General features: G+C 41.6%; 1 protein-coding gene across 1 annotated transcript; it reads right to left on the bottom strand.

The window, feature by feature from the left end:
- Positions 1-2168: 2168 nt before the first annotated feature.
- On the bottom strand, positions 2169-10824 carry LOC125287150 (S-adenosylmethionine synthase-like). The gene is made up of 9 exons (XM_048232704.1): positions 10546-10824; positions 8896-8973; positions 7646-7768; positions 7330-7442; positions 6988-7131; positions 4341-4559; positions 3496-3678; positions 2692-2825; positions 2169-2351 (listed from the first exon to the last, which is right to left on the bottom strand). The coding sequence occupies exons 1-9, from the start codon at positions 10625-10627 to the stop codon at positions 2249-2251; spliced, it is 1179 nt and encodes a 392-aa protein (XP_048088661.1). The 5' UTR covers positions 10628-10824; the 3' UTR covers positions 2169-2248.
- Between the last annotated feature and the right edge of the window lie 2972 nt (positions 10825-13796).

Genomic DNA, 13796 nt, shown 5'->3' with positions numbered 1-13796 from the left:
AGTGCCAGATTTTGGAATGCAGGGGACAAGCCGAGATGGGCTATGAGACATACGTTCACACTCGGTATCATGTTTCAATACACTTTAGGTCAATATCACACCGGAGTTCTCCTTTAAGGTGATTGTTTGACATGTGGGTGTGTATATACGTAGTACAAAGATGCATGTGTGTGTGTGTGTGTGTGCACGGATCACATGCAATTTGCCTTTAATGTGCTAAAATTAAATTTTTATGAGATTGTGATTCTGTGGCTAGATTAATCTACATTCATGAGCTGAATAAAACAACAGTAATTTATGTTGCAGTAGTCCTGTTTGGGTGAAATTTTGCCTTGATTCAGACTTCCTAATTCTTAAGAAATATCAGACACCCATTGTGTAGATCTCACAATGGACTGATTATGGGTTGTATTGTGTTTATGGAATAATATTCCTATACAATACATCAAAGCTTTAAAATGGTAGATTACATAAACATGTGTGCAAGCCCAAGTCCAGTATGTTCCACAGCCCTGTGTGTTCCCTGGGTCACCATCTACAGTGACTTGTCCATGACCGAGAGGTTTTTGGGGTAGTGGTTACTGCAGCCCCTAGAGGGAGACATAGAGCAGTTGGTGAAAGAGGGCCCAAACTCATTTACTCTGCAGGACTGGGCAGAGGGAATGTTCCTGCTCTTTCAAGTACAGTCGCAGGGTTTAAGAAAGAATCCAGGCTCCCATCTGTGGACTAAAGCTTTAGCCCGCTGGTATGTGTTCCTTTGGAAGCGCTTAGGGAGATGGGAACATTATTCTGTTTTCCTGTCTGTAGTATAGGGGAGCCACTGAAGGTCTACTAGCACAATGTTGCAGTGAGATGGATGCTGGGTGTGTGCAAGCAGAATAAAAATCACAATCACACGAAAGTAAGATTTATTTACTAAAATGTTTGGCAAAAAAATCACTATTTACATTAGTTCCGTATTATCCAAGCACTGTTTGCATGTGATTAATGACAATGTTTGGAGAAGCTCAGAGAAAACAGACAAATCAGTTAAACTCTTAGGACTTGTCAAAAGAGGATGGTCATAAGTTGCATTGTCTGTAGTTAACACCTTTTTGGACTTTTCCCCTTTTCTTAAAACAACTTTTCCCCTTTTCTTAAAACAACCAGAGAAATGTGAAAAAGGTTTACTGCTGTAAAAATAATAAGTAGTTAGATTTTGGTGTAACTCAACAAGACTGAATGAATAAAAACACAGTCAGGGGTGTGTTTCCCAAAAGAGTTGTTGAACAGCTACCATCGGTAGAAGCAGAGAGAGCATTGTTTTCAACGCTTTCTTTCTTTCTTTCTCTCAGCTACTATGGTGGTTGTCCAGAGACGTTTTAGTGAAACGCAGTCCAGGGTGATCAGGTGGACGTCGGTGATCACCAGTGGATGAGAGTGGAATCGAGCTACAGTGTTTGGTCTTTTCGGATATTAGAGAGCTGCTTCAGAGAAGGACCCATGAGGCAGGCACCACAAAATAACAGAGCACAAAAAAAGGAAATGTGATGGTGTGTGTTTTGTTTTGAGTATGTGTGTGTGAGTGTGTATGAGCATGTGGATGAGCGATCAGTGTGATTAAGATGTGGATAAGTAAATAAGGCATTTGTATGTGTGTCAGTAAGCTTGTGTATGTGTGTGTGTGTGTGTGTGTGTGTGTGTTTGTGTGTACGAATGTTTAGGTGTGTGAATAGTGTGATATGTGTATATTAGGTGGGTGAGGCATTGCATGTACTTGTGTGTGTATGTATGTGTGTGTACATGTGTGTGTGTATGTGTACAGTATATGTGTAGATTCGTACACAGGTATGTATGTGTGTGTGCATGTGTGTGCGTGTGTGTGTGTGTGTGTGTGTATGTGCGCACGTGCGAGCATGCACGTGTGTGTGTGCGTGCGTGTGCACACGTGTGTGTATGTGTGTGTGTGTGTGTGTGTGTGTGTGTGTGTGTGTGTGTGTGTGTGCACACGAGCGCGCGCGCGCGTGTGTGATATATATATTTGGGTAAGGCGTTGCCGAAGCCTATAAATTACAACTATCTCCACAGCCACTCAAGTCTTGTGACTGAAATATTTGAGGGATTAGTTTTCAGGGAAGGATACACCCACCCAAACCCAACCCACCCCTGCCACCCACACCCCACCCCCCACACACGCACACACACACACACACACACACACACTCTGATCCACAGCAGGCTTGTCTGCAAACAGACACCAGAGTTCTGTTTAGAAGTTCAGGTTTTTGGGGACCTCCCACGGGAAGTCTTTGCGGCCAAAGTGTCCGTAGGCTGCCGTCGGCTGGTAAATGGGCCTCTTCAGATCCAGGTCCCTGTCAATCACAAAGTACAGAAACTCACACAAACTTGCACAGACTTGCAAAATGATATGATGTTGAAGGAGAAAATATCACTGCATTCATTCTCAAGCTCAGCTGTATGGTAGAAATTATTATATAATATATATTTACATTTATTAATTCAGAAGATGCTTTATATTCAAGATAAGAAATTTGTATGATTGTCAGGGCTGTATACTGACACAACAACAATTACAATGAAATTAAATTGTATCAGACAATTACATTTTATCAGACAAGTTACAGATATCATATCTGAAACCCCATAAGACTGAACAAGTCAGGCCCCCCATAAGTTGTGACCGCATCTCACCTGACAATGACCCCAGGTCGTAGGTCAAAGTTCTTCTTGACGATCTGCAGCAGCTCCTTCTCAGACATCTGCGAGGAGCCATAGGTGAAGAGGGATATGGAGAGCGGGTGTGCCACACCGATGGCGTACGCCACCTACACGAGAAACAAACAAACAAACAAACAAACAAAACAAAACAAAACACATTACATTGCATGTATTGATCAAGCATAGCCTTATACTCAACGTGACTTACACTGCAGCACAGTGCCTTACAGTATACACAGATAAGATACAGGGTACGATACAGTATAGATAGGCTACACATTATCATCAGTATGCTCTCAAGGTATCAAGTAGAAGTAGAAGTAAGTGTAAGTATCCTGTTATCCCAATCCGTGAATTAGTGAAACACACTCAGCACACAGTGAACACACAGTGAGGTGAAGCACACACTAATCTCGGCGCAGTGAGCTGCCTGCAACAACAAAGGTTAGGTGCCTTGCCTACTGGTCGGGATTCAAACCGGCAATCCTCCGGTTGCAAGTCCAAAGTGCTAACCAGTAGGCTACGGCTGCCCCAATCAAATCTGTGATCTTGGTGTTGTTAACACTTTGCCCTACCAGTTGCAGTTGCCATAAAAGATTGATACCCCACTGACAATACTGATAATGTACCACGTTTTATGATAACAATTTCAATTGTTCACATATAAATGCTCAACAGGCAGCAGTCAGGGTGTAACTGCATAACTGAATGTAGTTACACTATAAAAAGGAGGTATGAGGTGTGAGTTCTGTTCCATAATGTCTGTGGTTCTCTCACCTGGACTAGAACCCGCTTGCAGAGCTGGGCCTTGACCAGGGACTTGGCCACCCATCGGGCTGCGTATGCAGCGGAGCGGTCCACCTTGGTGTAGTCCTTCCCAGAGAAGGCGCCGCCACCGTGTGCCCCCCAGCCCCCATATGTGTCCACTATGATCTTACGGCCAGTCACTCCAGCATCACCCTGTTGGGAACATAAGTAGAGAAATGAGTGAGTTAGAAAATAGAATAAATATCTACATCCATTGAAACAAAAACACTTGACCATAAGGTCTTTATATAGACATACACACACAACCAGAGCTACTTCCACAATGCTTTTATTTGTGTGTTTTCTGTTCTTTTTATTCTTTTAGCCATTTTAGTCTTTAATGTACTTTAATTTCCCTCACGGGATCAAAAGAGTATATATACTTATACTTATACTTTATTTGGCTATTACTGGTTCATTCTTCTCGTAGCTGAAAGGCCTTGAGCTTAGGCTTAAGGTTAATGCGTGCTGTGGAGCAACAGAGTGCCTACATCTCTGGTTAAAGATGGAGTCTTCAACTCACTGAAAAGCTGTTGGCATTTGAGCTCAACAGCCAATTACATTTCATACCTCCCTTCCGTGATCTTAAAACCAGTTGTTGATTGCCTAGAATTGTGTATGGCTCAGTCCTGAGTTTGAGAGACTGGTCTACTGTGACCCAAGAAAAGGTAAGCCTGTATACCTGTAGACAGGTGACTAACAGCACGTTACTATGCCTTTACCTAGACATAAAAATATAAATGGCCCTCTGTGTGCGAGACCTTCTTGGCTTTTTCTTTACTTAGGTGTGCTCATCCATACCTGTGTAGCCTTACCTGTGGCCCTCCGATGACAAACCTGCCACTAGGCTGCAGGTGGTAGATTGTGTGCTCGTCCAGGTACTTGTCCGGCACCACTTCCTTGATGACCTTCTCCATGAGGATCTCCTTCTGCTCCTCCAGAGACACAAAGTCGTCGTGCTGCACAGAGATGACCACAGTGTGGACGCGGCGTGGGATCAGAGCACCTTTCTGCTGGGTGTAGTGGACAGTCACCTAGACAACAGACAGGAAATTGGCAAATGTGAAAGGAGAATATAGATAGATAGATAGATAGATAGATAGATAGATAGATAGATAGATAGATAGATAGATAGATAGATAGAAAATTAGCATATGTGATATAATCTGGCTCAGTTATACACTGTGCACTTTCCCTGTTATATAAATAAAATAAATAAAATAAAATAAAAATAAGCTAGATAGCTAGCTAGATAGCTAGCTAGATAGATAGATAGATAGATAGATAGATAGATATATAGATAGATAGATAGATAGATAGATAGAGGGAGACAGAGATAGAGATATATAGATCTTTCTGAAACCCTCAACTACCTACTGCTAGTTAGTATGGACAGGGTCATCCCTATGTTCCCCGGGTCCTATGTTCCCCGCTCAGGGTTATGGTTAACGTTTTACAAAAGGGTTCTATGTTCCCCGGTCCCATACAAAGCGGGGAACATAGGACCCGGGGAACATGGGTGCGCTCCCATATGGACAGCAGTGTGGACACTGGGGGCCTATTCTTAGATAGCATCAGTGTATCAATACTGCAGTGCATGCATCCAGTGTTCCCAGTGTTACGCTGAACATTCTGTCATGAATCACTCACTCTTTGACAAGGATCCATGCCAGCATGCCACGAGACCAGTCTTAAGTTCGCGTTTCTGATCACTACGCATCTCCAAAATAGACTTCCAGAGGTTTGGGTTTCCAAACAAGGCCAAACTGGGGCACACAAGCCAACCCAAAGGGCAGGGAGTGGTGAAGGGGGAACAGGTGGACATTGGGGTCACCCCCACCCCCCAAGACCATGGACTGGAGTTATAGATGTGGAGAGAGTGACATATCACTGGTTCAACATGGAGTCCACAATTAAACTGAAAGGCTGTTGGTATTTGAGCTCAACTCACCTCCATTCATTTCAATGTCCAATGCTATGGTAGGTACTTTCGCTAATACAAGGAAGTGTGAAAATGGCCGCTGACGTCGTTCTTTATGGTGCTCACTTTAGTCACAAATATAGGTGACCACAGTCACCAATTACCATAACCCTAGACTAAACTCCTGCATGAGTGTGTGTAACTTAGCTGACTCTATAAAGACTCTAAAGTCTGACTAGGACTCCCTCAGAGTTCTCCAAAACCCCTGGAGGATCTAAATAGAGACTAGGGTATTTGAGTGGGAAGTGTCATGGGTGTGAGATGGGTGTGTATCCTATCTCGTAAAAAAAAATGTATCTGCGCCCCCTCTGGAGTAATAAGAGCTGGTGGAAAGCCTCCAGGCCATGTGCTCATCTCTAGGTCAATATTTGAAATTTAAGCCTGGGCTACTGTACAGACCCTCCCATAACTCTTTGCGCTAAGTTTCCCTCAACAAAATCAGCATTCCCACAATGCAATTCATGATTATACTGGGGTAAAGTCTATAGGCCTTAATATTACATAATATAATATTACATAATATTGATCCTGAAGCTAACACCAATAAAGAGACTGTAGATAAAGCACATAAATCATGAATAAACATTGAACAAATCATGAACTTTAGAATTTGATAATACTTTATCAGTGCTAATTCATAAAGTAGGCTATTTATCACAAGTAGTCCAATGTTTGACAACAAGGCACTGACGCTATTCAATGTTGCCAAATTTCTTCAACTAGCGACAGCGATGTTCAAACATATGCATTAGGCGAACATATGCATACATAGGTGAATGTTCACAAACGAGTTTCCGTTCACAGTTTTCTGTGAAAATTTGCAAACACTCGTAAACTAGGAGGTAGTGTTCTGTGAACAGGGGAAATGGACAGAGGGTTACTGATGGAATGCAAAATCGTTCAAATGATCTGTTTAGACAAAACATGTTCGCTGCAAATGCTTGCTTCTATTCAAGGAATTTGAACACACTTCTGGTTGTTTGCTTTTGTGTTTGCATGGATGTGTGTCTGTGTTGAGTGTGTGTGTGTGTGTGTGTGTGTAAGTGTGTGTGTGTGTGTGTTTGAACGCAAGAAGATAGCATGTGTGCGTGTGTGTGTGTGTGTGTGTGTGTGTGTGTGTTTGGACGCAAGAAGATAGCATGTGTGCGTGTGTGTGTGTATCATATATAGGCAATGTTTTCACTGTGATTCCAGCTCACAAGGCAGGTGTGTGTGTGTGTGTGTGTGTGTGTGTGTGTGTGTGTGTGTGTGTGTGTGTGTGTGTGTGTGTGTGTGTGTGTGTGTGTGTGTGTGCGTGTGCGTGTGTCATATCTAGGCTATGTTTTTATTTTGATTCCAGTCCTCAAGATGGGGGGGTGTGTGCTTGTCATGTATACACACCCATTTATAGCATTTCTCTCTTTGTCCAGTTCCCCTCGCTCCCAGCCCTGTTTCCACCATGACACCCCACACAGACACCCAAAGCTCTGGTGACATCCCACCTGCGTCTTGGAGTCAGGACGGAGCCAGGGCACGGTGCCGTTACGTCGGAGTTCAGCCATCTTGGCGTTGAGTTTGTGGGCAAGGACGATGGTGAGGGGCATGCACTCCTCTGTCTCATCTGTGGCGTACCCAAACATCAGGCCCTGCACACACACACACACACACACACACACACACACACACTTGAATTTTAAAATTAAAACTCGTTGAATTGATTCTGTACAATAAAAAACACAAAAATGATTTCATGGTATTTAGTTTGGGATACTCATGATGGGTCAAATGTGTCTCAATCCTTTTGCACTATATGTGGACTCCAGTTGTCATGACGAGTTGTTTACCTGGTCTCCTGCACCAATGTCCTCCTCGATGCGGTCAATGTGGACTCCCTGGGCAATGTCTGGAGACTGTTGCTCCAGGGCCACAAGGATGTTACATGTCTTGTAGTCAAACCCTACGACCAAACATTATCGCTGTCAAGGTCATTTTTTGCATAATGACTGCTGTAGGCCTACTTACACTGCTTCAGATAAGGGATATCACATAGATCGATAAATTATCATAATTTTTAATTATACTAATTTTCATTACCTATTTCAAAAAATTTGTAAAAACAAAAACACACACACACACACACACACACACACACACACACACCTTTGTCTGAGTTGTCGTAGCCGATGTGCTTGATGGTGTTTCTCACCACCTGCTGATAGTCTACGTTGGCCCGTGAGGTGATCTCGCCACAGAGAAGCACCATGCCTGTCTTACACACCGTTTCTGCAGGAAGCAAACCCAAGCCTCACTAGGACTGTCAGTACAACAGTAATATGGAAGTAGCTCTGACTATATAATGCATTTAATATGAAGTAGGCCTAAGTACTACTGTATGATGCATTTTACATAAAAATGACTGAGACTGTGTAACCAGGGATGTAGTGGTAAAATAAGAGGTGGGTAAACTATGAATTCTGTGATCACGGTAAAGTGGACTGCACCATGTGGTATCAGATTTTTTAAAACGGCATTCAGAACATGTTTGATGATGGTGGAGGATTGTCCAATGTTTATAACAGTACCAGTGGTATTAAATGTTCCTAGAGTGTTGAAAAGTGTACATATTGTGAATGTGGATAACAAAGTGTGATTTTTGAATGTTAAAAATTTCAATTAGTGAATAAACACTTTTGAATGGTGGACAAACTCTAATAAGAGGAGGTTCAACTCTATTTCTGAAATTCCAGAGGTGGATAAACTGTGTTTACTTACGTTTAGCCTCCACTACAGCCCTGTGTACAACACATGTGATATGAAGTAAGGCTGTCTGTGTAACACATGCAATGTGATGTAGGCCTCAGTAAGATTGCTTAATGCATGTAATATGGAATGAGTGAGACATTAGTAATATAAAATAATGTATATGAAGTAAGACTGTATAACATGTGTTATATAAGTAAGACCGTATGCTATATGAAATAGTATAAGTGCTCAGTGTTTTGTGCTTACTTTTGAGTAAGATATTATAAAAACTATTAAATATGTGTAATGCCTTTGATAAATACCATAAAAATATATTATATTGGAGAGAAGTGTCTGCATTACTGGGGCAGCCGTGGCCAACTGGTTAGCACTCTGGACTTATAACCAGAGGGTTGCCGGTTCGAGCCCCTGCGGCTGAAGTGCCCTTGAGCAAGGCACCTAACCCCTCACTGCTCCCCGAGCGCCGCCGTTGTATCAGGCAGCTCACTGCGCCGGGATTAGTGTGTGCTTCTCCTCACTGTGTGTTCACTGTGTGCTGTTTGTGTTTCACTAATTCACCGATTGGGTTAAATGCAGAGACCAAATTTCCCTCGGGGATCAAAAAAGTATATATACTTATACTTATAACATAAACCTAAAAATCTTACCACAGGCCACCTTGGCATCAGGGTCCTGCTTCAAGTGAGCATCCAACACAGCATCACTGATTTGGTCACAGATCTTATCTGGATACACAATCTCCATGTTAGCAACAGGAGTTTATTCAACACTTATCCGTGATAAAGCAACATGAAGCAGCATAATTTTGCAATATATGTAGCTGTTATACCAGCTGTTAAAACATTTTCAAACTCAAAGTCATTTTGATGATGATTTGAAAAATGACCCACTATTTGAAAAATATCCTACTATCCACCAGAGGTGTTTTCTGTGGAATTTTGAGCTCCGGGTCTGAAATCCCACAAAAATGTATAAAGCTGATGTGAAGTGATGATATGAGTCCCCTACAACACGTGAAGGACTTTGAGAGTCTATGCCTTTGTAGGAGAGTGCTTTCATTTCCTAGAGGAAGTTCACTAGTGCACCACAGTTTTAGCCCCAGGGCCAGATTCAAATCAGGATCCCTCTGGAATCCAAAAAACACAGGACGCAAACGCACCCTAAATGCTATTGAATATTTTGTTATATAAGATTATGATCCATAGTGAAGTGAAAACGTCTGTAAGATAAGCAGCACCTCAGGACGTAAACACAGAGAATGTATCAATTTGGTGCATTTCAGGAATAAAGCTTCAATGGATGTTAAACAGACAAACATTAACATAAACGTTAAAAAAGTCCATGCGTTATAAGCCTAAAATTGTTTAGCCCTCTTTACATTAAGCATTCTTTAAGATGTCATTTGAGATGGTAAGCTCTGTAAACATTTCAAGTTAGTGTGATGTCACCAGGTTCTCATGCAATATTTTCCAGAGCCTCTTATGGTCAGACCAGAGAGTGGTGTCCTCAGAAAAGATATTTTCAACTGACCTAGTAGTAGTAGTAAGAGTGAGAGAGAGAGAGAGAGAGAGAGAGAGAGAGAGAGAGAGAGAGAGGATGTGTCTTCATAAGCAGTGGTTAGGGTGTGCGGTGAACGGTTATTTACAAACTGTGTTGCTGTAGTGAATCTGTCTGTAACTGAGCCAAACAGTGGGGTAGCACACTGGCACATGCACAGCAGGTCAGGGGCTGGGAAACTATACTAGGAGACACGGCGACTGTACACATGGTATTTTGCTATCAATAAATAGCTCACACATGGAGGTGAGCTAAACAGATCAAAGATAAGATTAAAGTCCTGCAATCACATACAGACGGGAACTGGTGCACATGTCGCATATCTTTACACCTAAATGAAAACATCTTAACTTCAACTACACATGGTATTTTGCTATCAATAAATAGCTCACACATGGAGGTGAGCTAAACAGATCAAAGATAAGATTAAAGTCCTGCAATCACATACAGACGGGAACTGGAGCACATGTCGCATATCTTTACACCTAAATGAAAACATCTTAACTTCAACTATATTAACATGACAATAAACAAAAAAACAAAATTGCAATTGTTGAATGGAAAAACAAAACGAAAGACAGAAAGGTTTTGATAAAGTAAAACATTTACATGACTGAGTTCTTAGAGGCAGAATCTGCAGAAGAAATTTAATGTGCAAATCAATAATCCTTCATACTTGAGAGCTGTGCAAAGCAGGCAGTGTTTAAATGTACCAGGTGCGCAGGTGTGAGCACTCTTACCTGGATGGCCCTCTCCGACTGACTCCGACGTGAACATGAAATCTCCATGAGAGTTGTTGAGATCATCCGCTTGACCATTCATCTTGTATTTCTAATGCAATATATGTGGGGGGAAATCCTTTTAAAATCAAAGATAAACAACAGCTAAAAGATAAAACTCTGAAACTGCCGATGTTGCTGTGCCTATAATCTAATGTGTGCTTCCCTTGGCGTTTCAAGCAGAGAGAGAGAACATGAGTATGAATGGGAGAAGTTAAATGAGAAGGAGAGTGGACGAGAGAGAGAGAGAGAGAGAGACTCACCACTTGAAATGCAGTCTAATCATCTCAGTCCACAACACACTGTTATATAAGGCAAAAGAAAACACACACACACACACACACACACACACCAGGGGGGAAGGGGCCAGGCATTCAGCACACCACTCACAAGCTGGGAAGAGAGGGAGGATCACAGTTTTCAGAGGGGGTGCCTTCCATGTCCCGTCCATGTATCTCAGAGATGTAAGATCATTTGCACCAGCAACATTTCTATCATTTCAAATGCCACATTGCTATTCGTGGACATGCACTTGTTCACACCCCAAATACTCACACTGACAACTTGTGCACCAAAACAAAGGAGTCCACTGGTCCCCTTTGAGCCCTTTAAAACTGCTTAAAGGGGCCAAAGCTTTCAGCCAGATGCTTTTCAAGGCTGCTGACATTCCAGTTAGGCACCAGACTGAACAAGGTCAAAGTTCACAACCAAGGCCAAGAGGTACTTTAAAGCCAGGGGGGCTTTGGCAGACCAATGTGATTCTTAAGCCTGGACAGAGTGGGTTCAGTGCGTTTACACCTCAAAGCCTCAAATAGTGCTTAGTAGACACTATTCTCCATGAGGTGACCATATCCTTAGTTTAGGCTTATTTAGTCTCTGCTGTCTTTTTTATTTGTTTGTGTGTGTGCGTGCATGTGTGTGTGGTTATAGGCCTATTAATGTGTATTAATGTGTAACGAATTCACTTCAATAAAAAACTTACAACTTAAACTATTACATAACATAATTCACCTGTTACTATTAGCTAATTAGTTATACTAATAGCAGCAGTAAAGCCTTTTTTGCTATGCACTATCTCATGAGGATCATGGTTTGCACAGTGCAATGCTGTTCATGAATTTAAGTCCTTTGAGCAGAGAAAGTGTGTCAGTCCCAGCTACACTGCCATATAGGTAAGTGCCTAACCTACTGCTAGTGGCGGATGGTACAGCGAGGGTTGGGTAGTAACTGATTACATGTAATCTGGATTACAAAAATCAAGTAACTATAATCAGCCCAGATTACAATAAAAAAATGTGTAATCAGATTACAGTTACATTGTTGGGGATTACCTGATTACATTTTATCATGCAAACAATGCAACTTTTTTATGATAGCCTAGCTATCTTTTAATTTGACAAGCTTTGGGCTTGCCGGTTTGATCCCCAAGCAGTAGAAAAAATGTGGGCGGGGGAAGTGGTTGAGCACTGCTCTCCCATGCCCACATCCACGGCTGAAGTGCCCTTGAGTAAGGCACCAAACCCCTCACTGATCCCCGAGCGCCGCTGTAGCAGACAGCTCACTGCTCCGGGTTGGTGTGGGCTTCATCTCACTGTGTGTTCACTGTGTGCTCTGTGTGCTTCACTAATTCACGGATTGGGACACCAAATTTCCCTCACGGGATCAAAAGAGTATCTATACTTACTAACTTATTTACTATTGGGGAAGGTCTCTCGGCACACTGCCTGATCTTTTCCTCCTAATCTCAATGTAGCCTCTTGTTTTAGTGTTACCGTTTACTTTGAGAAAGTCACCAGGTCCCCTGGTTGAAAAACATCCCAAAGGAATAATTTTCTCACCCCCACAATTGAAATGGACATGGTGTCATTTGGGTTTAATGCTTCCTTTTTTATTCCGATCTCAGGCCATGTCCCTGGGTCAAAAAAATCCAGTGAAAGCTAAATTCATTGTCCAGGTGTGCCCTTATAAAGGTTAAGCTGAGTTGTGCATGTTTGGAGAATTGTGATCCATGATCACATCCATGATGACTAAGTGATCAATTTTTGGATGGGGTGAAAATTTGAACCACCAAAACACCACCCCCAAAGTGGAGAATAGCTATAGAAATGTATTAGTTTTGGGTGTTTTTCAGACAATGGGACCTGGTGACCTCAAAGTAAATGGTAATACTTTTGGAGGAAAATATCAGTTCATTCACACAGGAATGCTTTACTCAGAGCAAAGAATGTCTTAGATGCAATAAAATAATAAAGAGAAAAATAGAATGAGAATTCTTTCATCAATTCAGTGTAGTGGTGTCTTTTACTTAAGGGACATATTTATTGAAGTAATTCTAAAAGTAATCCTAAAGTAATCAGATTACGTTACATGTTTTTGGTAATCCAACTGATTATGTTACTGATTACAAAAACTGCCATGTAATTTGTAGTCAGTAATGGATTACATTTCAAAGTAATCTGACCCAACCCTGGGTACAGCAAGCTACTATCTCCCCTCCAGCAGTTCCGTAGCAGTTCCAACAGCTGTGGGGCGTGGAAGGTGTCTATCGATTCGCAGAGCATTCCAAACTGAGCCGGCCAGCGGCGGTTCTCTTCCAATATCCAGTTTCATTGGCTTCAAAACTCACACCTTAAAATAGGCATGTCTTACAACCACAACAAAATGTTCAGGTCAGGAGTTTGTGTATTGGGTGTACTGGATTTAAAAAAAAAAAATGTAGTCCCACCGTTGCCAGGTTGCTACTTTCATTCATCCAAATCTCCCAAATGATGGTCCTCATCAGAGGAAACTCAATACTTTAATTTAAGCAGCAGTGAGAGTTAAGAGTAGTGAATGGATATTACATAGGGTATTCACATGATGCACATTTACAAATAATTGAACCTCCTAGTCTACATCTTTTCCACTTTTGCTATTTCTTCAGCTCTAACTACTTTAGCTGCAACGTTTTTACCTGGGAAAAAAAATCCCAGAAGAAACTAAAACTGAATAAGCTTTTCCACTATCCACTGAACTGATTTAAAAAACATAATCTATTAAAAATGATTGCTGCCAAAGTCAAGTCAAATCACATTTATTTATGTAGCAATGCAATTGACCCAAGGTGCTCACAGAAATAAAATAAAATAAAAACAGTAATAAAACAAAATATAAATGACAAAAAATAAATTAAAATACAAAAAATAATACTAGTGATAATGATAAAACTGAAA

This window comes from Alosa alosa, chromosome 22 (assembly GCF_017589495.1).
Source record: "Alosa alosa isolate M-15738 ecotype Scorff River chromosome 22, AALO_Geno_1.1, whole genome shotgun sequence".
Taxonomy (NCBI): Eukaryota; Metazoa; Chordata; class Actinopteri; order Clupeiformes; family Clupeidae; genus Alosa; species Alosa alosa.
The sequence above is the reverse complement of the archived record's forward strand: the minus strand, read 5'-3'. Positions and strand labels throughout refer to the sequence as shown.

Coding starts and splice junctions, on each gene's coding strand:
- LOC125287150 (XM_048232704.1), bottom strand. CDS start 10,627: ATGAATGGTCAAGCGGATGATCTCAACAACTCTCATGGAGATTTCATG. Junction 8,974..10,545: donor AGTCGGAGAGGGCCATCCAG/GTAAGAGTGCTC, acceptor TTGTGTATCCAG/ATAAGATCTGTGACCAAATC. Junction 7,132..7,329: donor ACATTGGTGCAGGAGACCAG/GTAAACAACTCG, acceptor GTGTGTGTGCAG/GGCCTGATGTTTGGGTACGC.